This window comes from Rosa rugosa, chromosome 3 (assembly GCF_958449725.1).
Source record: "Rosa rugosa chromosome 3, drRosRugo1.1, whole genome shotgun sequence".
Lineage (NCBI taxonomy): Eukaryota > Viridiplantae > Streptophyta > Magnoliopsida > Rosales > Rosaceae > Rosa > Rosa rugosa.
In genome coordinates this window covers 25116774-25141541 of record NC_084822.1, presented here as the reverse complement: position 1 = coordinate 25141541, position 24768 = coordinate 25116774, and the positions used below count along the sequence as shown (strand labels likewise).

General features: G+C 36.5%; 1 protein-coding gene and 1 long non-coding RNA gene across 3 annotated transcripts; one reads left to right on the top strand and one right to left on the bottom strand.

Moving 5' to 3' along the window:
- Positions 1-1075: 1075 nt before the first annotated feature.
- On the bottom strand, positions 1076-21326 carry LOC133735574 (copper-transporting ATPase PAA1, chloroplastic). Of its 2 annotated transcripts, XM_062162978.1 has the most exons (17): positions 20845-21326; positions 20702-20755; positions 20082-20235; positions 16133-16207; positions 15667-15944; positions 14679-14912; positions 14299-14397; positions 14029-14178; positions 13145-13291; positions 12404-12454; positions 10231-10403; positions 9416-9548; positions 8661-8758; positions 7606-7846; positions 6529-6732; positions 5212-5292; positions 1076-1715 (listed from the first exon to the last, which is right to left on the bottom strand). In XM_062162978.1, the coding sequence occupies exons 1-17, from the start codon at positions 21268-21270 to the stop codon at positions 1452-1454; spliced, it is 2862 nt and encodes a 953-aa protein (XP_062018962.1). In that variant the 5' UTR covers positions 21271-21326; the 3' UTR covers positions 1076-1451. The 2 variants fall into 2 exon arrangements, with proteins under 2 accessions (XP_062018962.1, XP_062018963.1); XM_062162979.1 differs by lacking the exons at positions 1076-1715; positions 5212-5292; positions 6529-6732 and adding an exon at positions 6937-7071.
- A 278-nt stretch (positions 21327-21604) lies between these two features.
- On the top strand, positions 21605-24310 carry LOC133740154 (uncharacterized). Its single transcript, XR_009861042.1, has 2 exons — positions 21605-21947; positions 23770-24310. It is a non-coding gene; the product is annotated as an uncharacterized LOC133740154 (long non-coding RNA).
- Positions 24311-24768: the final 458 nt, after the last annotated feature.

Below are 24768 nucleotides of genomic sequence, written 5' to 3'. Positions count from 1 at the left end.
TGCTCTTCATGAAGTGGTTCGTGAATGTATATGGATTGGATCCTAATTACGCATGTTCGAACAATTATGGTTTGAAGTCTACCACATATGAGCCTACGAGCATTTAGGATAATGCCGCTTGTTTTGAACGAATGAAGTAAGGCTACATCAAAAGCGACAACACTAAGGATAATCAGTAACAACAGACTCTCCTCAAGATCAAAGTAAACTAGGTTCGATTTGAGGACAGTGTGGCAGACTTGCTCACTAAGTCATTGCCTAAATTCCACTTTCGAGAAACATGTTGGTAGCATCATTTGCAGAAGTTATCCGAACTCCCATGACCGTTGTCATCAGGGGGAGATGTCTATATGTATGATCTCGAAACGTGAATGGTGTGTTGTGCTCTTTTTCCCCCATCGACCGAGGTTTATTTTTGTCCCACAGGGTTTTTGTTACTCAGCAAGATTTTTAATGAGGCAACGAAATGAGCACCACGTTTGGGCGAGACAAGGGGGAGTGTTCAAGTAAATCTGAAATATGTGTCTGGCCCAAACTCTAAGTTACTTGACCTCGTTGTAATAGGGTTTAGAATTAGAGAGATTCTCGAAGATATCCGATTAATTGTACAATTATCTTTCCTTGTACAACTGAATCAGTCTTGTAATCCTTTATATAAAGATGCCCCTATTATCAATGAAAACACGACTCAATTCTCTCATAATTTTGGTTTTCCTTAAACACTTCCCGAAGATATCCGATTAATTGTATAATTATCTTTCCTTGTACAACTGAATCAGTCTTGTAATCCTTTATATAAAGATGCCCCTATTATCAATGAAAACACGACTCAATTCTCTCATAATTTTGGTTTTCCTTAAACACGTCCATATTTTTCATTACATTTTGTTTTAAATACATGTATCGTATTTTATAATTTACCCTTTTTGTAAATTATGGCGGAACTTTTCAAAGTATTTTTCACTAAAGGTTATCGAATTATTCACGTACGTATATTTAACATTTAACTCCCGTCCTAAATATTACTAACTATGAGCTTTTATCAATCTAATGATATTTCTGAAAAAAAGAAGAATGTACTCAATCCAGAAACTAGCAGTCTTCATTCGGCAAGAATTGGAGACAAAAATCAAATCCCAGGCCCAGCCAATCAAGAACAAGTTCTAGTTCAACACTACCAAGAATAAATGAATCACACCCATTGCCCTTTTGTGCCAGATAAATGATTATAATCCAACTACACAAATGGAGAATCTCGAATAATTATTACCAAGTACACCAACGGTTACCTAAAACATAAGCTAGATAACTTGCCACTCACTGTGGAAGATTCTGCGCAGGAATATTACCTCCATCCTATTCTGCAGTGATATGTTGATTTCTGTTTGTAACTTATCAGCTCCTCTCCATCTATAGTTAGTTCATGAGACATTTCCTTTCTATTGGTAAAATCATGCTCCTTTCCATCTTTCATCAGAATTGGGATGCTTTTCCCCCGCACTCTTGTCCATGATAATATTGGAAACTCTGTTAGTTTTAGTGCCTGCTGATCTTTTATATCTTCGTTCCTGCTTTAATGAAAACTTGTATCTTAGGAACAACGAATTTGCCATAACCCCTACAGAACTCAAGCCCATGAGAGCTCCAGCAATTGACGGAGTCAGCATGGTCCCAGTTACAGGCAGTAATACTCCAGCAGCAATTGGAAGCCCAACCTGTAAGAAAGCTAGAAGCATAAACCCAGTACTGTTGCTGAAAGGAGCAAGGCACATACTATCTTGGAAAGGAAATGAGAAAGAAACAAAAATCGAAAGAAGCACCAAATAAAGTGTTGTGATCAAGTAGGATAGGAAATCAAAACACCAAATAAGGCACACTCCACCAAGAGAATCACATGGAGTTAAGAACACAAAAACACCACAAATAACGTGGTTCTGTGAATAGCCTATGGCCAAGGGGCAGCAACCAATCTTCAACTATATGAATAATGGGTACATAATCCTACCATAAGATGTAATGAACAACTAAAAAGAAGTATAAAAAGAAAGACGCCCTTCTATATATTATAAGAGTTTGGCAACTAATTCCATTTGGCTGTAAGCAATTATTCCTACACTTTCTCTGGAATCAACGGTAAGTAATCTTACAACAATTAGAATTATGAATAATTTACTTATTCAATAGGAATCCAAATCCTACTACGACATGTTTTCTTCTGAGGCAAGAATCTAATTGCCTTGTGAAATCACTCATAGACTTGATCCTTAGCCCGCACAACAAGATAAAACAGAAGATCAATGGCTGGAAAATCGACTTGAAGTTTACAGGCTGAGGTGAGAGGTTCAATTAAACATTTTCATGGTTAATCTAGCAAAAACATATACATCCCATAGCACTCTTTAGTCCGATCTTTATTGGAATGGTCAAGGTAGGACATAGAGTCCAAAAAATTAGACTTCGTACTATGTTTCATTATTAAACAGTATGGAATATCGTGAAATACGAGAGGTGGGAGATTCTTGAAACATGGATGCAGTAATATATCGTGAACAATGTATATCTACATATTTTTACGCATGCTTACAAAGAGGATAGAAGGCACACAAAGTTAAACAGGTATATGTTCAGTTATTGAAATTCTCTGGTACTTGAATCAGTCAAAGAGCATTAAGGATTACTCATTCTGATTTATTCCAGATATTAAATGCAACTTCAGGCAGCTAAAAGAACTTTGAATCATTTTGAGTAATAACTAACAAGTAAATCTGATAGCCAATATGGAAACATAAAATCAAACAAACAAACTCCCACTCTTTTTGAATTTTCATAAAGATGCCAAGGATTGAATTGCAATAAGGTTAAATATTAATAGGCTCTCTGTTTTTTCTGCTTCCAGTGGTGTTGTGTGTTTACTGCCCAATATTTCACGGTGATCTTATTAACAGCTCTACTATCCACATATGTCCTTCACGATGGCCATCTTCTGGTCTGAGGGGCAGGAATGGCACATGGACGGAGGCTTTCAAATTAATTCTCTTGCAGGAGCTCATCAACCTATCTTTTCAATTCAGTGTTCTCTGCTGGATTCATCGTACAATATGAGTAAATTCAGTAAAGTTTCTCATGAATGACAGCAATTACATGCTGAATATCACGAAGAGAAGGATGTTCATCTGAAAAATCCTCAGGGAGTACATCATTCAACTATTCAAGCGTAAGATTCTTTTGTCACCTCACAAGGTGTCTTGAACATAATCCAACTAGGAATAGAAAACCTAATCAAAATATACTAAGTTATGCAGTTCAATTAGGAAATACATAGAACTCTCTCTAAGTTAATAAATATTCATTTACCGTAGTCCCAACAATATTAATTTATTGTTAGATCTAATAATAATCCCCCCTAAAATAATAATTTTCCGCAGTCCAAACAATATTAATTATAAAACCCCTATAGTGCCACATTGACTCCTTTTAACTATTGGGTGTTATTCTGGCCGGTGCAAAGAGTTCAGACATTGTTGGTGAAAAAAAAAAAACCATAAATTCTTCAAAACTTATCAAGGTAAACAGCAGCGGTCATGCTCCCTTAACAAGGGAATCAATTTCTCCTGAGCCTTTCTTTCATCTCATCCCAATGAGTGACTGGTTCTTCACGTGTTCTTTCAATCTAACCTTTGTCCACCAGCTTCATTTCATCCGACTTTGCGAGCTTCGGAAAAGTTATTCAAAATAGTGATTCGAGTCAGATAACCTATCCAAAAGAATTTTAGGATTCAGCAAGCTAGCATAACTAGGACATTCAACCTTGATAGACTTCAATGCTATTTCTTCATAATCATGTATTTGCTCATTGTCATGGGGAGCATTTTGTTTCAAACATTTCTCCTAGGTTGCATCCTCAGTCTTCCGCCCACACTTTCTTCTTCATTGCAAAAAGATGCTTCAATTTCTGTGGAAACACGTTCTGAAGCAGTAGTTTGATATTGAGTTCTTGTCTCAAGTTAATCTATTTGGATGGTTAAACCTTCTAGAGTTGGAGCCAAAGTCACAGGAGCTGACATAAAATTTCTTCATAAATCTTTCCCACAGCTGTAGTAATTAACTAAAGAGCATTTCATCCAACCAAATAGATAGAGATGGATTAGGTGCTCTCTTCTGCCATTTCTCCCCCTCATAAAACCTATGAGGTTAGACAATGATGTCCTTATCATATAGTCCCACTAACTGTTGGGGGTAGATAACTTTGTCACAACCAATGTTTTAGATAGCGAAAGAGAAGGGCGAGGCAATAATTCGAAACCTTAAGCCTCAAAAAGGGTGAATACCTTGGAGTTGAATCGTAAGTTTTTTTTTTTTTTAAATAATAAATAAAAGAACACATTAAGCGCCGATCGCGTCAGCACACTACGGTTTCTCATCAAATAGCAAATGCTTATTTGAGACAAGCGCAAACACCAATAAGATGCTTGCAGAAGGAGTTTTATCAACGCCTAGGCACCACACCTTGAGGCATGCTATTTAAAACAGTGGTCGCAACAGATAGCGATTGAAAGATTTATATTATATATGTGTGTGTGTGTGTGTGTGTAATATAACTAACAACCAATAAACCAAGAAGATAAAACAGAAAAGCACAGCAAATTTTAAGCACTCAAAGAATTCCTGCATACATCCATCCACTTCACTACGGGAGAAAATAGAGTTTTACAAGAATGATTCCTCGAGATCTAATCCCAATTGAATACCCTTTCAGACCCTCTGTCAAATCCTAGAAGTACACTACCATCTGCTCTCTCTTTCTCAACTCTCTTTCTCCTCAGTATAAAAGACTGAGTTGAAGTTTGAAGTATTGTCTACCATCTGCTCTCTTTGTTCTCAATTCTCTGTACTTATAAATGACTCCAGGAGGTTATTATAATTAGCATACAAAACAACCCTAGCCACTAATAATGCATAGAGCTGGCATATCTTTAAGTTGATATGCATTGAAGTTTACGATTCACTCATTGTTCCATACTAACCAAACAAGGAACCCAATCCTGACCTTCAGAAAATGGAATGACCTCATTCCTATGTGCTTATTTTATTTTAACTCCTACAGCTTGGAGGGAAAAAAAAAAGAGGATAGAATGAAATAAAGAAATGATAATTAGCGAGCCATACATCATGTAAGAACTTACAGTATTTAGACCAAAGAAAGTATCTTACAATGTTGTATGCAAAAGCCCACCAAAGATTTTGCTTCACAGTCTCCATGGTTAGCCTACTCAACTCCAAAGCATCAACCAACTGCACGAAGTTATGTGGATCATATATGTTATACGACAGTGCTTATTTGATGTAAAGCAGGACTCCTATATGAGTGCTGTATCAGTTGTTGAAGAGTGATTAATACATATGCATATACGCAGTCATGAATGATTACCAAATATGGTATATTTACATAAATAAAAATTTTAATACGTTGTTAGTTAATATTTTAAAACATCCAATATTTTGGGGTCTGGATTTTGAAACTTACATATGGGGTTTATTTTACGATTTTAATTGTATGCTTGATCATTTATCATTTATTGGTTGATTGTGTCACACTAGTAAGTCAGATTGTGGGTGCTGATTAATTACTATAGGCAACAGTTTAGGAATTTGATACGAGCAGGAAAAAAAACAAAAGAAAAGAAAAAGAAAAAGGAGTTTGGAATTCGTCAAGAAAGAAACTGTGGTGGTGAGATGTGACAGCCAAAGTTTCATTCATTTGGCCAAGAATCAAGTGTTTGATGCAAAAGTCAAGAACATTGATGTTTGATATCACACGATAGAGATGGGATCGACAGAGGAGAACTAACAGGTGAGAAAGTATTGGCTCAGATTGTTTAGACCAATGCCGAGAAGTTCAACATTTCTCAATCTTGTGAATTTTTGTACATGTTAAAAATTAGGTGAGGAATTGGGTGGAGCACCTCCTCACTTGTGGTGCACTGAGGCAAGAAAGTTTTTGTCAAGGTGAAGGTTCCTGAAGTTCGCTCATGGTTACTTCACGAAGTTGAAGGCAGAAAGTTCCAGCCACTTGGTTTTAACTAACCACCGTGGAGATTGTTGTGTTTTGGCTTGTCAAAAGTCATCATAGGATTCTAGAAAAAATCAGCTTTGAGTAAGAAAGAATGTTGCATGCTGGTTTTTGCCCAAGTTTATAAATCCATAAAGAAACAAGGTCAGGAAAAGGGGATGAAGTCCTACAATAACTAAACGGAAAAGGTTAATAATACCAAAACGATTAATTGAATATTTTATGATATAAATATATGCATATAAAAAAAAGTTATCATATACATATGCAAAATTGACGATCTGCCCCACACCCCTCTAGGTGTCCGAATGTTTTTATTTTTTATTTATATATGAAGTAAAAGGTTCATCATCTGATGGAAAAAAAAACCTCAGTCTAATTGAAAAAAAAAAAGTACGTTTTCTGATTGCAAAAAGGTGTTTACTGTTGACTACCAAAGTTAAATTATTAATAATTACCTGTGAAAGTCTATTGCCCAATAGAACAATAGAGGAGGCCTCACTAGCAGCTCCAACACCACCACCCATGGCAATCCCAACATGGGATGAAGCTAAGGCTGCAGCATCATTGATTCCATCACCAACCATGGCAACAATATTTTGATCATTTTGAAGTTCAGTTATGAACTTCTTCTTTTCCCTTGGTTTAACACCAGATATTACCTGCAATCGACAGCATAAATTTTACATTTTTTTATAGGGAAAATATTTTGAAGTTCAGCTTGTAGATGCAAATGCTACTTGGGTAGAAACACTGCAAGATAATTTCAAAAAGCTTCTTGTTATATATGGAAATGCATTACTGTCATTGGATACCAAGAATCACCATACTGTTACAGTGGTTGCCTGCCAAACTCTGCAGAAGCAACTTACACATAGAGCTTTGGAGTAAGAATACCGAACAATGTAAAGAGCATTTGGACAGGGCAGACCAAAACATAACTGAATCTCAGAGCTCTTCCACCCATACCCATCCCTGAATACTCTTCAGACACCTAAACACTGATTGAACCACAAAGTTAAAACAACTACCATAATTTAACTAGGGACTCTTCGATAAACATTCTAAAATGGTGGTTTCGTTCTTTAGGATGGCAGTAGAAGTCCTGAGTTAAGGTTCAGAGATGGGCTTCAAAATGTTATTCCATGTGCTTCTCTTCTTTTTTTTCCGCAAACTCTGACCTGTTCTAATTGGGAATTTTATATTCCTTAAATAAAAAGCATCAATAGTAATTACATCAAATTCTTAATGGTTATATTGATATTCATAGCTGAGAAGTGCTCCTTCAAAACCACTTCTAATTTCAAAATCTCCCTTTCACAATCACAGGGTTTATCAGATTTTATGCTCCCTGCAGTTTAACTCCAATGCCTTTTTATTTTCTTCAACATAATGCTCATTTATCCAGCCTAGTTAACAAATTAACTGTCATTTTAAGGGGGAAAATTTAGTTTGTATTGTCTCAATCTTAATGGCACCAGTGTGTAGTCATGGAAAGATTCTGTTGGAAAAAGAAGTAATTAAAAATCCCTGACCTTCTCTTTTGGAATACCAACTACAGATGCAACGTACTCTGCGTTTTCTGTTTTGTCCCCAGATAGCATGTATACAGAAATCCCTTGGCTAGATAAGGATTTAACAACTTGTCCGGCATCATCTCTTATCTGATCCTCAAAATAAATAAGACCAGCAAGAGTACTATCAATGGCAACATACACAACAGATTGACTCTTATGGGCCTCAACTTCTTCAAATGGATTCTTATTGACTCCATGCCTGCAGAAATAACAAACAATCTAATATAAAAGACTGTAAAAACACTATAATAAGAAAACTGGGATTGGGTGCGACAAAAAAGTGATTGATCATGATGAACAGTGAAGAACTCCAGTGTTGATGGGCTGTGATAGAGATGATGATGTTGGCTTAGAACTATCTGAGAGACAAGGCTGTGAGAACGGCGATACAAATTAAGCTGAGTTTACAATGTTGCAGTAGTGCAGATAAGAAGGGATATTGAGGTGGGAAGAGATTGGAAGAGATTATGGCCTGATGCATTACAAATCTAGAGAGATACAAGTGAAGGCGAAGAAGGTCGAATGAGATAGAGGTGATGAAGGTGGTGAATACTAAGTTTTTCAAGGATAAAAAGGGTTATGGTCAGGGTAATGGGTTCAAACAGTAAAAAGGAACAAGCAGAAAGGAAATCAAAGTTTAGTCATTTCATTCATACCCCAGGGAGCGACATACAGATTTAAAGGAAAACTGGGAAGGGATTCCCTTACAAAAGATAGTACGTTGTCCTTGAATAGCGGATGAGACAAAATAGATATGTAGGGCGTAATCTTGGGCTTTAAGGATAAAATTGGGTCTGTGGAGGTGGTTAACTCTAACGGAGGGTCTCAAAATTTCTGTCTCTGGAGCACAATGTTCTGATACAAGGATAGAAACTTTAGAGAACAAGCGGAAAGTTCTCTTGTATGGCAATATGCCGAAACAAGTGGAATCAGGTAGTCAAATAATGACCAATGCAACATGCAAAAGTTTTTATGTAAGGCCGTAGAAGTGCAAAAAGTCCAATGTGAATTACCGTTGGACCCAGTCCAAAGTCCCAACAGAAACCTTTTTATCTTCAATAATAGCTACAGCACCAGAGCCAGGTTCTTCTATAAATGTTCCATCTGCAACCTGCAAAAAAAAAACAAAAAACAAAAAGGTCCTTTGTTTAACATAAGGGCAAGTTGATCATTTCTCTATAACAATGACCACTTAATGTGCTATAAAACATCATAGAGATGCATGTACAGTCATTCAGTCAATAACACGCTCTGTTTCAGGACACCAGGATATATCATCCATGTACTGGCTTGCATTAATTTTTTTTAATAGGAAATGAAAATAGATGTTCCCCCATGTGATGCCTGCTCACCTAAGGGACAGTTTTTTGGGGAATGTGATAGCAACAACCTTAAAATGACCTAAGACTGCACTCTTGGCCCAACTGATCCACCAGCCCAGCAGTATTGGCTCTTTTGAATTTCTAGAATTACCCAAGTCCCTTGGACACGTGTAGGTTTTTCCAGTTGTACTACCTTATCTCCTAGCAGACTACATGTTGTCCTCTGCCAGTTAAAAATGAAGTTTCTTTGAATTTTTCTTGCATTTCCTTTTGCTCTTTCTTTTGGTTGCTATTAGACTGTGAGGGACAAGTGACTCTGAAGGCTGAAAATATATGCACAGTTTTACATGTTATAATTTCAGATGTATTTAACACGTGGCTGAGATGCACTTGTCCCTCCCTCAAAACTGTCCATTAGGTGAGCAAGACTGTTCCCCATGTAATACCTGTATATTCTGACAATTAACAGCCCGAGCGGCTTCCACAATAGCTTTCCCAACAGGATGAATTGTATTTGATTCTACTCCAGCAGCAAACTTGAGAACCTCAAGGTCTGACCAAGTATGGTTCGACTTTTCTCTGTTAGAAAAACAACAATAATATTAACATTAAAACAAAATAGATAGTCAAATCTATATTTATCTCTCTCTTTTTTATGATAATGAATCTATTTTTCTTTCTTTTTTTGAGATATATAGTAGGTAAATTGCAGATTAGAAAAAACTATAATTAATCACTTGTACAGGATAATATTATCTTAATCCTAGGAGTAGTTATATGTAACAGATTGTATACATATGTAACAGATTGTATATCCAGAAGTCCAGAACAATATCAGTTATTAGACCGACTTGTGCCTCTGACAGTCTCTGTGAGGAAAAAATTTCAAGCTCTTAAGACTGTTTTGGATTAAAGATCAAACAAAGTCACAGTATTCACATTCACAAAAGTATTTGAGCTTTAATTCAATGGATAGATATTTGCAATAAAAATAATGGAAACCCATAAAAAAAATAAAAACACTTAAAATATTTAATCAACACATATTGCAACCAAGCAATAGGATAGTGAGGGTCGAAGAGATGAAGCAACGGTTATCACTTAGAAGAATGCTAAACCATTATCCATACAACGAAAACTAGGAGCATTTTCAAATATAAAACAAAAATATTAAGGTAATTTAAAAACGATGGAATTTAAAGTAGTTAAGCAATGCTTAAAAATTATCATGTAAGAATGAAAATTTCTGTCAGTACTCAACTCTACGCCAGTAACTTCTGCATGTTCGGGAGTCAAAATTTTTGTCACAACTGGCTTGCCCATTGTCAGAGTCCCTGTTTTATCAAATACTACAGTGTTCACCATCGAAAACTTCTCTAAAACATTTCCACCACGCAAAAGCAGTCCTCTTGTGGCTCCTAATGAAGTTCCTACCTGGAATCACTTGACGGTGAACATAAATTTGATTGTATACACAAGTACACGCAAGTTTAGAAAATACAAAATAAAATAAAAACAATCTAGCATGAATGAATGCATAGATTTCAGTATTAGTGTGCCAACTTGATAAGTCAAAAACAAACATGTCCAAGTCTGCTAAAATAGACAGAAAAATAAGCAATCAAGTAAATATGGGAATAGGATTCTTTAGAGTGCTCCAAACATTCCGTGCAGCTTATTATTTGCAAGCTTTCCACATATTGAAGCGTTACGACTTATGCCACATTTCAGTCAATACCTATACTCAGCAACTAGTGTCTTAAAAGCCAAGTTGGAGGCACAACTTAAGGTGTGAATCAAAGCAAAGTAGAAGAAATAACATCCATTTGCTTAGCCAAATGAGACAGAGGACTCAGAGCCCCATGCAACAGTATTAGCTTAGCACCCAAAAAAAGCAGATAAAGAGACCCTAAATTTTTTTGTTTTTTGACAAATAAAGAGACCCTAAGTTGTACTGTAAACTAAAATAAAACATACAGAAGCTAAAAAGCCTTTGTGACCCCCCAACAACTCACTAGCTTGGAGACAAATTTGCAGCACCCCAAAGGCTATATTAGAAAAAATTCAGAATCATTAGGGGCTACTTCTATAGTTACCAGCACATTAAGCAAACCCAATAGCTTTGATTTTTCTTTACTCTTCACTTTAATAATCTTGTCCTGATGTAATGTTTTTACAGTGCTGAATACATTTGGGGCAGTGTTGTGCTACTCTTCTTAGCAGCTACACAAAGAAGTTGGATTATATACTATCTTTACTAAGCCAAGCTCACTTGAATTGGAATTTATTTCTGACTGATTGCAGCCAGCCTCTTTGGTCTGTAGACTCAGTTTCCTGCCACTGTCCTGTTCCTAAATGTAGGTGTTTTACCTTTCAATTTCAGAAAACTATGAGCTAAACGAAAAAGAGAGATGCAGGATCTCTCAAAGATAATCAATTTGACCATATTTTGGATTATACTTCAGCTTCACTCCTGAGCACTTGGAAATCGGTAGGTTTTCTGCAAACATATTAGGTTTTGGGCATCTTTATGGGCCTCTGTTTGTGGGGAAGTTTAAAGATTAGATTATTCTTTACTGTTTTAGACTGAAAACTCTGCTTTGGTGAAGATAGTTTGGTGGCAGTTAACCATTTTCATTTTCTGTAGCACTTTGTTGGGCTTTGCTATTATTGAATTTATCAATTAAAAAGCTGTTTCTTTTCTAAAAACAAAAAAACAAAAAACAAAACAGAAAAAGCAAGAGACAAAAAATGTGACATGTGTTGCAGTAAGAAAAACTACCATGGCCCAAAAACAAAGATTAAGGATTAACAATTTGATAAATAGTTAGGGGTTCACCTTTTGGATGTTTGATGCTGGAAAAGGGTGGTGATTTGTTATTTATGGAAGGGTTGGAAGAGCAATGTACCCTAACTGGGAGAGACCGGGAAAGGCCCAACGACAAATGCAATCTAGGTGAGTTCTATTACCGTTTTTCTGTGAAAATATCAAGATGCCCTCAATAGTATGCATATGGGGGTCCGCCAGGTGAAAAGTCACCAAAACAGATGGAAAGTAAAACAAATGCATTGCTTCCAGGTAATCCGTGACCACTGGAATAAGTAAAGATGGTTAACCGCTAATATAGAGTTTGGATCATAATTATAGTTCAAAAGGAGATACTGTACTTGGCCCATTTTTACTTATGGTAATTGATTTGCGAAAGACTTATGCCTCAAGGCTCATACCTACCAATGGGTTACGCCTTCACCTTTAAAAATGGTAATCCCTAAACACACCAATTTTGTTATACTATTGGTGACCATTTTCATCAAGAGTTTGAAATTTATAAATCCCTTTCCATGCACGTTCAGGCGTTCTGATGAGGATGCAATCACTTGAATAGACAAAATAGTTCGTTGTATGAGAGAGAGTAGTATTTCAAGGAGATTACCAGCACAGCTGTAGGTGTAGCCAACCCAAGGGCACATGGACAAGCAACAACCTGCACATAGAAAACATATGCTCACTACAATGAACAAACAAGCAAACAATAAATAAATATGCAAACTTTGTATAGTAAAAAAACGAAGAAAAAAAATAATCAAATTAGTCTATGGAGCTAGGAAGATTTTCAAATCAAAAGAGCGTTATTTTTTGTCTGTACATCTTAAAATGCAATACTTTCAGCCAAAATATTGCTGTGTAAAGACAGCACCACAGTTTCAGCCAAAAAATAAATAAAGGCAGCACCACAACATATAAAATAGAATTACTGAAAAAACATAATAACACGGCTTAAATGCCAAAGTATCTCGTGAGGTTTACGCAGATTCTGAATGTTAAATATTTAAAACAAAAACAGTAGATAAATTGAAACAAGAGTTAGTAGGGAAAAAATAAATGTCTTCTATCTGTGTGAGATCCTGTCCCTCTTACACTAATATCTACAAGAACGTAAGGAATTGAAAAGAACGAAAGCCAACCAAACAATAATTTATTGTTTCATTTCTTTTTTCTTTGTTAATGTGCTTCAGGTGAAGTGTTCCCACACTGGAAAATACAACCTTGCCTAAGAATTTAAAAGGGTTTGGGCCTCTGCCCATTATCCCTTGGTTGTGGATGTGATGCTCAGATTAGTTTATCAAAAAAGTGTACTTTAAAATTCACGACGGAGATTCTTAATTGCTCATACCAGAACACTGCAAGAGAGTTGCAATGCTAAAGAAACTGAATTTCCTCCTTGAAGAACAGCAGGTAAAATACGTCCACCAATCAAACTCCAGAACAAAAATGTAGCCGCAGAGAGTCCCATTACTCCATACGTAAAATGCCCAGATACCTAGTCAAAGCAAACCAAACGAAAGGTTAGTTCAACCATTTCAGTAAATCAGGTCATCAAATTATATCTCAACGGCACACTTGAAAGCTGCTAGAGTTCAATTTATATGTTCTTCAGAGATCCCTCACTCTGGAGACAAGAAAAGTAAATGACGGAAGTGTAGGAAAAAATGTCCAGATTCCTGCCAGCTTGCATCAGTGTGGATCTAATGACCCAGAACACCTATGATGTACTTGAAAATGTGGGGAACTTGTGGGTTGGTGATAAAATGACTCAAGACACTCATCTCATATGAAATATATGGTCCAGTGATGGCTAACTGGCTAAGTAATAGTTTCCTTCAAGTCTTCCATACATTTCAGGATTACCAACTATGTCACCATCATCAGGCAACAGTCTCATTAGTATATACTCTGTAGGTTTAGCAATAATTTTCAATCCATCATAGCTTTTAGCTCTGTGAATGTCAACGGCATTATAACTCAGAAAAACCAAAAACCTCTGTGAATGTGGGTCCTTGTTTTTTATTTTATTTCTTATATTTTAATTATGTTATTTTTGCCCTTGATATAACTAATTTTTTATTTGAATTGATATATGAAAGTAGGGGCATTGTCTGGGGTTTTAAATGTTTACCAAAACCAAGTTTTCACATTTAAGTTCAGATGGATACCACTGCTGTGTAAACATAACTGCAGAATAATGTCTATCCAAGTACTCTAAGAAAGAATGATGACCTTGTCAGCCAGACGCTGGACTGGAGCCTCCCGACTCTGTGCTTCTTCTACTAGACGAACAATGTCTGCCATAGCAGTCTCACCACCTGGTCTCTGCACTACAATCGTAAGACTTCCATTGAGATTTATACTTCCAGCTGCAACTTGACTCTGGCATAAACAAAAAGTATCCCAATGTTATGATAAAATCATATTATAAATAGCTTCAACAAATTAGCCAAATCAACTACGTATAGAGGAGAGGCTCATTCTTAGTAAGCAGATATGTACCCCAGGTAGTTTGGTCACAGGCAATGGCTCTCCAGTAAAACTTGACTCATCAATGGTACTTCTACCAGCTATAACAATTCCATCTACTGGAACACGGTCCTAATGTAATGGGAGAAGTGAATTAAAATCACAGAAACTTGTATTCTAAACAAGATTTTATAATTCACAAACTACTTCTATTTTTAGCACCACAGTCGGAAGCTATGAACCCAGAAAATAAAAGAAAGAGGTTACTATACAAGAGGCATCCCACAGAAAAAAAAAAAAAGGACATTCTCCCAAAAGCATAATTCAATCGAAGTATAAGTGGGAAAGCTACACAAAGTTAATGTTCCAGGGAAGGTACAAACAACAAATGATAAATGACGAGTAATACATACTCCAGGTAATACAACAACTTGATCTCCTACACAGAGACTGTTAGATGGAACTTCAACTATTGTTTCCGACTCTTTAACACCATCATTGACCAGAAGACGAGCTTTTGCTGGTAAAATACTAAGAAGCTCAGTCATATCACTGCTTGCTTTGATTTTAGCTCTTTGTTCAAGATTCCTCCCCAGCAGCACGAATGCTATCAACATTATTGGTTCCTCAAAGAAAGTCTTCCAACCCTGCATCCAGAAGCTTCCATTGAACAACGCAAAAGAAGCAAAAAGAAGAGTACATACATGTTCCTAGACATCCGTATTAATTAAGCAATCAAGAGGCTAGAATAGTGAGTTACAAATAGGGAATTAATGAAAATAAAAAGATAAAGAAGACACAATCTAACGTAGGCAAGTCAAATTATTTTATCCATACCACCCAAAATTTTGTCATCACAGCACATCTCCCTATATAATGAGCTTAGTCATATGACCATTATAGCAACACAGATTATAAATGAGTATCATATTTTAGTTGTCCGGGCATTAACAAAAAAGATGTCAAGTACAGAAAAAATACACCAACTGATAAAACATAAGACATTTATTTGCCCGCATCCTAATCGCTGAAGCTTTTCAGAGTAGTAGTAAATAATTAAACTCTAAAATGGAAGTAGAGCTGGAGATCCTCAATTTGAATAGTTGCAATTGCTTCGTATGTATAAATTGAACTCCACATGTTGGAGAGACCCGCATATGAAGGTGACTCCATGTTTTTTACAAAGTGGGAAGGGGGGGGGGGGGGGGGGGGAGATTAAAACACGGGACCTCTACCAACAATTTTTGGAGAAAATAGGAGTCCTAGAATGTAGAATGTAAAACAATTGTTGTTCACCAATACCATCTTAACCACAAAGAATTCCATTTGTTCATCCAACATTAATAATTAGAACTTCATAAACAGACAAGATCTATAACGAAGAAGACGATTAGCACCAACCAGCTTTGGTATAAAGGCAGCTAATGAACTGACTGTAAATGAAGATAAAGCCCCAAGACCAACTAAAGTATTCATGTTTGGAGCCCCTTTAACAAGACTCTTCAAACCATCAAGGATAAGCCGACGCCCAGGACCAAGCAATGTGAATAAAGATAGAGACAGATGGAATCCTGTTGAATGAAAAGCATGGATCCATGAAGCCTTAGCTCCAAGGAAATGAGAAAGATGACCAACTAGGCAGACAGCACATAGAGCCCAAGAGAAAGCAAGCTCATGACCTAACCAAAAAAACAAAAACACAAATAGCAATTAGATGCACCATGCAATGCATAAAAAAGAAATAATAATAATAATAATAATAAAAACATCAGTAGTAACAGCTTTGAAGCAGTTTACAAGAGAGCTGGACACACCGATTAAATTCTATCAAGTAAACTAGAGATGCTCACTACTTAAAGATGTCTACCACTTTCTTTCAGGCGTTTGCGCTTATCTTCAATTTTCCTTTCAAAAATCTTAAGAAAACTGTTTCTTCCTGAATCTGCACATAAGGAATAATCAATTAGTACAGACATTAAAGATATTAGTTCATAAGTGTGCAAACTATTGAAAAAAATAAAAAGAGTCTGCTAGCAGTGAAGATTGAAGAACTCTGTAAGAATATGTTTAAAAACAGATAAGTATGCTGTAATTCCAAACAGATAAAAATCTAGAAACAAAAGCACCTACATCACGATTACACAAAGGATACCTCAACAAAAACTGTTTATGAGGACTCCTTACAAAAGGCTACAATTTCCAGGTTCGCAGATCAATGGCATATTTGATGAAATGTGAACCAAATAATAATCAACCTAAGCACTGAATAGGAATTAGTAACCAGTTTAATGAGTTTAAGAGATGAAATTTGTTTTCCAAAAAATAGAGAGAGATGCAAAAGATCAGCAGGCAGTTTAGAAAAGTTAAAAATGCAAAGCCTCTGAGATGAATAAAAACACCTGCCAAATGATGTTAAATATACTACAAGAAATACTCTTAAAATGCTAGGATAAGACTCCTAAAGAAAGGAATGTATTTTTCTGTCCTAATGAGAACCATCTTCTGTTCTCCGTAATTGAAAATTCTTGTGTTCCTCTTGATCTAGATGGTTTCAGATAATTAGCCAGCACCACATGATGCAATAAAATAACAGTCTTCTAATTTGTCCCAGCACTCAAAAACAATTCAACTATCAAAGATAGCAGTTTCTAGACACAACTGAGACTACACCAAAAGCATGCAGCATCTCAAATTTGCAATGGAAGGAGCAAATTTTAAAAATAATATATACATATATAAAAGGCAACCCAGGGATCCCTATTTTTTTTACTATTTGAGGAATCGCAGATAGGACCCACAATTCAATCTCGTTTCTACGATCTACATTGTGCATTTTTAAGGTCTTGATTTGTATATTTGTTTAATCCTTTTCCAACTTGATTCATCTATTCCTTGAATTGGATGTCACAAATGAACAATTTGCATCGTCAAAACGGGATGGACAAAAAGATGTGTAGACCAGAATTTGCCAGAACTTTTCCAGTGAGTCCTCCTATGGTTAACAAAAGATGAACCCTACAGAAAATAAGATGGATCTTTTGTCCCATACATAGTCGCTAGAGGACAGCTATGATCCTGGTAGATGCGGTAAAATCAGGCAGTGAGAAAGGAGGAGGCTCCAAAGGAGTTGACAATTTGAGCTTGTTGTAAAATCATAGGAGTGACTCAATCCGAACTCTAGCTTGGAGTTTCAGAAGTGAATCGGTTATGGAACTCAAGCTTGAAGTTGTAGAATAGGGATCGGGCATAAAAGGTTTTCTCTTTTCTTGTTTCTTAGGTGGAGCTTTATAGCTAGAAGTTGTAGCTATACCTTTAGCATTCTCTACAACAAAGTGGTGACTACATATTGCATGGAAGAGATCAACTATGCCCATATGGACAAACAATCAGTCTAATTCTCAAATATAAAATACAACCAATTATTTGAAAATATGGAGTTCTTAATTTCCTAATGACAACTAAGAGATCTCTAAGCTCATAGACTGGAAGTGGAACTGCACATTCTCCAAAACCAATGGGTGCTCTGCCATAGAATTGCCCTCAAACCAATCCACCAACCAGTTGAGACTACCAAAAAAAGCAAGTAATTTGTATCAATAACAATTTTTAAGCCTCTGTTCTTACAAAAATTGGAGAAGTAAGACATTATTTTGCATATACACATCACTGAAATTAAATCCAATGATATGAGGACATACCATAAAGAATTATGGTTGATCCTGACAAGAAATGTTTTGCAGTTCTATGGTGATATATCTCCTTGTGTAGCTCCCTGACCTGCCACTTAACCCAGCACGCTTCACATAAATCAATTAAGAACCCTAAACATATGATTATATCTAATGTGATTTCAGATATTGAGGTGAGAACTAGGCAACCAGAAGTAGATATATAAGTATCATCAACAACTATAAACATTTTGATCTTGCATAGTCAACAGACCAAAGAAACTGTTTTCATGTAATAGTAGTGTTTGTTGACATAGCACCAACAAAGGGATTTGGGACTTAGAGAGTAAATTAGAAGAGATGGGAAATTAGGGTAGTAATCAGAAACAGAAGCCTGTTGAGAACTGAGGATATGAACGGAGCTTTATAGGCTTTCAGATCCAGGACGAGAACACAAACAGCATGCAAAGTATGCTTGTCAGTATGACTGAATGTGGAACTCTTACGGTCCAGAAGTTAAATAAGAAAAGATCAGCTGAGAAGAAACCACACCTATTTGTCTAATGATAAAGCTGTCTTATGGGCAGTCCCATTTAATAACTCAGCTAATAGACCAAAGACACGGAATAATCATCACCAAAATGTCTCTGAATTTGCAGTTTAACAAGTAACCACCGTAGTTTCAAATTCAGACATTTATGTCCTTGAACATTTTAAAGTCAATCTGAAGTCTGATTCTGGAAATATATTCAATGACCTTCCATATAGGTTTTGTTGTTTCTTTTCGAAAAGAAAATGTTGTGATCACAATATAGCAAAACAAGACACACCCTCAAGTTACAGTTAGGATTGTACTGTGATCTAACAGTAATGACAATGTCTGTCTGTAATGAGCTTGCAGTCGACTGCTGGTTAGAGACATGGAGATGGTAAGACTAAGTTCCAATTCTTTTGCATACTGTTAGTTTAGTTTGAGTTAGCTTTAACTGGAAAGTTTATAGACCAGTGCATTATTTATAACCTTCTGTGTAGTACTAGTAATATTTGAGGCTTTTAGTTCTTCATTTCTCTTGGTAAATCTGTCAGTAGTCCCACAGCCCCGAGGACCAGAGAAACATATAGTGTACAAGAACATGGGCCTTGGGATGCTTTAATTCTTAGATGGTATGGGAGACAAGTGAACTGCAGGCAGGGTCAAGTTCATGACTCCAGCCCTGGAGTGTAGGATAAGTGTCAAGTGACTCCAGCCCTGGCGATCAGGAGGCATTTTATCATATTCCACATCACCTAGGTACCTCTGAAATGGAGTGTACATGAACATGGGGCCTCTCCTCCATTGCCAATTGGTTTTGGGCGGGATGCTCTAGTTCTGACAAAATCTACAGTTGGAATTCTTTTATAGTTGTAGAAGTTAGAGCATCCAACCAAAATCAATTGTCATAGATGCAGAGACCCACGATGTTATGTATTGTCGACCAATGAACAAGTTCATCCTCTAAGCCAAGCCAACTCTTAAGCACCACAGTTTCATTTTACTTCTCCTAGTACATAACAAGATCCAAAGAAAGTAGATCCCATTTAGATTAAGAATAAAGTTAGGTTAAGATTTTACCTAGAAAAATCGTAAAGAGTAAATAATGCCCTTTAGTAAGAAACTAAAGCCAATTCCTCAGTCAACTAAGTTGTAGAGAAATCCTCTCTAGAGGGACCGTGAACCTTGAGGGAAAAATAGGAGAATGAAATATATGGTGACAAATTCTCTCTGAATATTCAAAATACGACATTCTGGATGTCTTCTCCAGGCAACAAAGAGCAGTTATATAGTCCTAAGTCCTAATAGATACATTAATAAAACAATGTACATTATGTACATACATTGAATGTATATGATGTTCCTAAAACTTGAACCTCATTAAATTAAATACAATAATAATAATAATAAATAATAAAAAAATAAAACAAGGGAGCTGTATAATTATTGTGTGCATGAACCTACCTATATCATCTGAGAACATTAACCATGAAAAAATTTACCAAGCATACAATTTTTCAATAAATAAAATCAGATTGATTCTCAAATATTTGCAATAAAAAACAAAAAATAAGAACCAATAAATAGTTTACGGTAATGAAATTTGAAATGCTTACCACGAATGTTAGAATTGAAACCACAATTAGTCAAATGGTTTGCAAGTGTCTCCCCCAACTGCTTTTGCCAGTTTGGTGAGAGCTTGGCTTCAGACACAGGCCAGACAATTGCCACCTCAGTCGTAAGATTTACACTAGCAGATGACACCTGTGGCTGCCATAAAATAAAATAAAAAAATATGTTTAGGTTTGCAAAATAGGGCAAAAGCTGATCAACTAATCAAACTGGCAGTCTCCGTAACCATTTAAGTGATAAGCAAATAGAGAAGAACTTTGTTCTTCTTTTCTACATCTCTTACACTTGAGAACAACAACAACAACCAAAAAGAAAATCTTAAAAATCATCCATCCTACTTGGTTAATTGATGGCAGAAGATTGGATTTTGATGCTACCAAGGCAGACGATACTAAAATCAGAAATGGATTGTTGATGTGATTCCGAAAAAAAAAACGCAAGAGTATTGTTCTATATCTTCATTTCATGTTCATTCCATATACCATTTCATACAGAACACACTCCATATAGGTCCTCCTCGAAACAGGAATTTCATATGACATTCAATTCCACACCATCATATACAGAAGAGGCATGAAAAAGGAAAAGTGATAGCATGACTTACTTGGCTTTCTAGAATTCGCTTCACACTTGCTGCGCATCCCCCGCATGTCATTCCCTGTTGGAGATTGAGCAACTCCATGAGTCAGAAATGGTAAACAAACAAACAGAGAGAGAGAGAGAGAGAGAGAGAGAGGAATTGCATACTCCAACATCGAGCAGTATGACATCAGTCGAGACGGCCGAGACGTCATCGCCCCCAGACGCAACGACCTTGGACTTGGCATCGCCACCGTCCGAACTACCTCCACCATCGCCGCCGCTGCCGCCACTCTCGCCGCCGAAGCCACCATTTCCACCGCCGGAAGCAAATGACGCATGGTTGCTCGCGACGCACTCTAAACGACGCCGTGTCGGAGGATCAACCACGCAGAGGCTCCTTCTCAGCGTCGATGAAGAGAAAGGCCTCTGCCTATGGAAGTCGCCGTAGTTGCAAGTGAGCCTGCGAGCTATCAATCGACTCGCGAGGGGTTGATGACTCGGAAAGATCTTGCAAAGTCGGCGGTTCAGGGCTTTCGTAACGGTGAGCAGAGCCAATGTGGTCGATGTGCTCGCGTTCAGAGTTGACTCCATTGGAGAGAGATGCCCGAGCCTCTATCGCTCTTATCTGCTTTATATGTTATGCTGTCCAAAAATCAAAAACAAAAAGGGCAAAAAAAAAAAAACGAAGAGCTTTCACTTTACCTTCCTGACATTAAGTTGTGATCCTGCACTTTAATTTCATTACCCATGTGCTCTCTAATTTAATCAATCATGTCCAATAATTTATTTTTTTGTTAAGTATTTTATAAATTGAAAAGGGTTGAAAATGTGGCTTTAATGGCCCCTTGTATGATGACGATTCACTAATGTGGCATGCAAAATTATATCGTATGTAACTACAATTTCAAAATGGGTCTTTCTAAATGTACCCAGCAAATTTCTATCTAGACCCAGCAAACTTTTTACCCTCAGTTAAAAAATTAAATTTGTAGTTATACCCAGCAATTTTTCCAACAATACCCTTTTTAACTTGCACCCTGCAAATCTCACTCTCACGCCCAAAACTCACACCCAGCGAACTCGACATCAATGAGGGTCGCGCCAAGCTCGTTCTCCAACTGAGAGGAACTCGTGCAGAGCATCATTATAGAGGACGGACTCGGTGCCGAGTTGAGGAAAAAGAAGCGCAGTCTCAAACTCAAGAATATCTCCATCTTAGACTTCGTGGGTCATCGCTATTTCCTTCGCTCTCACCCCCGACTTTGAAGGTATCTCTCACTTCTTGGTTTAAATTTCCTTCCACGAGTTCTTTATTAGTTTAATTTCTTAATTTAGGGTTTGAATCTCGGGTTCATTATTGTTTTGTTTAATTTTGTTTTGCTTTGAATTCAATTTGTTTATAAGAGAGTTGATCAGTTTGATACGAAACGCTTATTTTATGGGTATTTGTTTGGATGCTTGAACTCAAATGCTTGAATGAAGTGGATGACTTGAGTTCTTTATATTGATTACAACTGAGTCGTGACAATGTTTGGACTTGAGGCTTTGTTTGCATTATTTAGCATTGCATTTGCACTTTAGAGTCAACACAAAACCTGCCGTTGAATGATTATTTAGAGAAGCTTCTGAAAATTATATCTTACTAGTTGAATGATTATAACACTGGAGAATTTAAATATGAAAAGGTGCGTGAGAATGGACAGTTGTTTTGAGGAAATAGCTTTTGATTTTCGCATTGCATTTCTCATGAACAGGTAGAAATTAATATGTTGGAATGCCAGAACTCTATCTCAAAGGAATGATCATTGTTAATTTTGTGGTTTAAAGGAATGAGTTTGGTTATTGGAAGTAAAAGCTTTGTGATTTAGGATGTTAACTTTTCATGGAGATACAAGAGTTAAGATTAAGCATGTAGATTGAAACATAGAGATTAACTAAAGGTTTGATATGAAACACAAAATTTTAGTGCATCATGGAGTTATGTTACCTGGACAGAAAGGAGATAATGGATCATGATATTCTCTGAGACTTTTTTGTTTCTTTCTAATATTAGTTAGAGTTTTCTAATATTAATTAGAGTAGGTTATCATCTAACATGACTTTTCTAGGTTAAAGGTTTTCCATGGTTGCATGGAGATGTTATGCCAGAGGTCTACTAGAATTTATGACCATATTTTCTGGCTGAAGGGAGCAGCCACTAGTTGGAGTAGAATCGTTTAAAAGAAATTTGTTCAAGGCTTATCTTCGATGAGCATAACTAATGGATCAGGTCATGTGGTTTCCAATTACTTTCAATTTCATATGTAGTTTATCGTTGTGGGAGATCCCGGAGGTATGTTTTTGTGGCACCAGTTTATGTGGTTGAGATCCGATTTAATTGTTTTCAGGTGAAAACTATAGGCCAAAGTAGAACTATTTGTGATTGTCCTTGAGCTATTGATGGAAAACTGGGAATAGTAAGGTACAAAACATGCGTGTTGGGGTTTCACTACTCACAGATCTCTAGTTCTAAGCATATCTTTTGGATAATGTTTGCCTTTTATGTTTTTTTTATTTTATTTTTAAAATTAGGATAGGATCTAGATGGGGTTCATAATTGAAGACCAATGTTTGTGATTTGGGTTCATAACTTCGTAATCATCTTTTAGATCGATTTCAATAGGGCGTTAGATTTTGCCAAGTGCTGGCTGTTTACTGTTGTGAAATTTTAGGGACAGAAGCCTGATGTTCTAGTCAAGCTACATGTCTGTGTTATATTCTTCCCGTGGTTTTATCGATGTGGATGCTTTTTATGATTTTCTGACCATTGTGATTGATGGCCTTGGGGATACTTGTGGTTTGCAAATTAGACTTTTTTATGCGTAGCTGCAGCTAATGTGTATAGAAGCATCTTCTGATTTTGATCCTTTTAAGGTAGCAGTCGTTTAGAAACATTATTTAACCTTCTTCTTCTTTTTGGGTCAAACAAAACAGTGCAGTTGTATGACTTGCATAGCTTGCGTTAACATTGACACTTTGTGGTGGATTGCCTTAGCTAAATTTTGAGCATAATCACTGCGCCCTTGTTGATATTTGTGGTTGTCCTGAAAGTTTGTGTGCAGGAAACTTGGAAGTCAGCTGATGTTTTTCCAAGTAGACTTGCCCTGCTCTTGGCTGCAGAGAGTTGTCCCGAATCAAAACTGTGTGTATGGCTAGAGGTTCTAAACACCATGATTGCCCCACAACCTCAAAGACAAAAAGGAAATTTTGTTCTCAACCTTCTCAGTCAGAAGTGGATGATGGTGTACTAGAGGATGGGGTTGATACTGGAGAAGAACAAGCTTCTGAACCATTTACAGATGCAGATGAGCCTCTAAGTGGTCCATTTCCGGGAGGTCCTCATGATCCATCGGTATTGAAGAGCTTTAAAAGTCATGTAGCAGCTGCTATATGTTGCAACACCAATAAGGCGTGAATCTTTTTCCATGATGTATCAAAGTTGCACAGACTAGACATCAAATGTCGCTTCAATTTTGAATGAGCACTTTCCACCCTAGTTAAAAGTACATATGAACAGTATGTGAAAATTCAAGTAAATTATATGAAACAATATGTAGTTTATTAACAAATAAAAAATATCAATTGAAAATTACCTGTTTGAAGTCATCGTTCCAAAATGCATATAATTGTTCGTCCATGCTTCAGACCTCCTGATTACAACTACTATTCCACACTTTCTTCCTTCTTCACGAGTCCAGTTAACTAATTCATTCCGACTTTTGAATACCTGTACAAACAAACATTTACTATTCAAATTAGAATTGAAACCCGAAGCAAATCATCTTGACGTTTTACAAGCTACTTACCTCACTAGTTATAAATTGATTTGTTGTTTCAAAAACACATTCAGTCCAACCATTGCCACTTTCAATAGACTCAGAATTAATCTGTTAAGAAAATAACACGTCACAGTAATAAATAATTAAGCTATAAATATTTCATATAAAAGGAACTGAAAACAATAAAAGAATTTTACAAGTAGTAGCATTCGGTGGTTAAGTGCCGAAATTATAACAATATTCGGTGGTTGTCACCCGAAAGAAGCAGTTG

What these genes read in the sequence shown, in the direction of transcription:
- LOC133735574 (XM_062162978.1), bottom strand. Translation starts at nt 21,270, where the DNA reads ATGGAGTCAACTCTGAACGCGAGCACATCGACCACATTGGCTCTGCTC. An exon ending in CTGCCTTTATACCAAAGCTG is followed by an intron (nt 14,913 to 15,666) that starts GTTGGTGCTAAT and finishes TTCTGGATGCAG; the next exon opens with GGTTGGAAGACTTTCTTTGA. An exon ending in GCAGAAGTTACTGGCGTAGA is followed by an intron (nt 9,549 to 10,230) that starts GTTGAGTACTGA and finishes TTTTTCTAACAG; the next exon opens with AGAAAAGTCGAACCATACTT.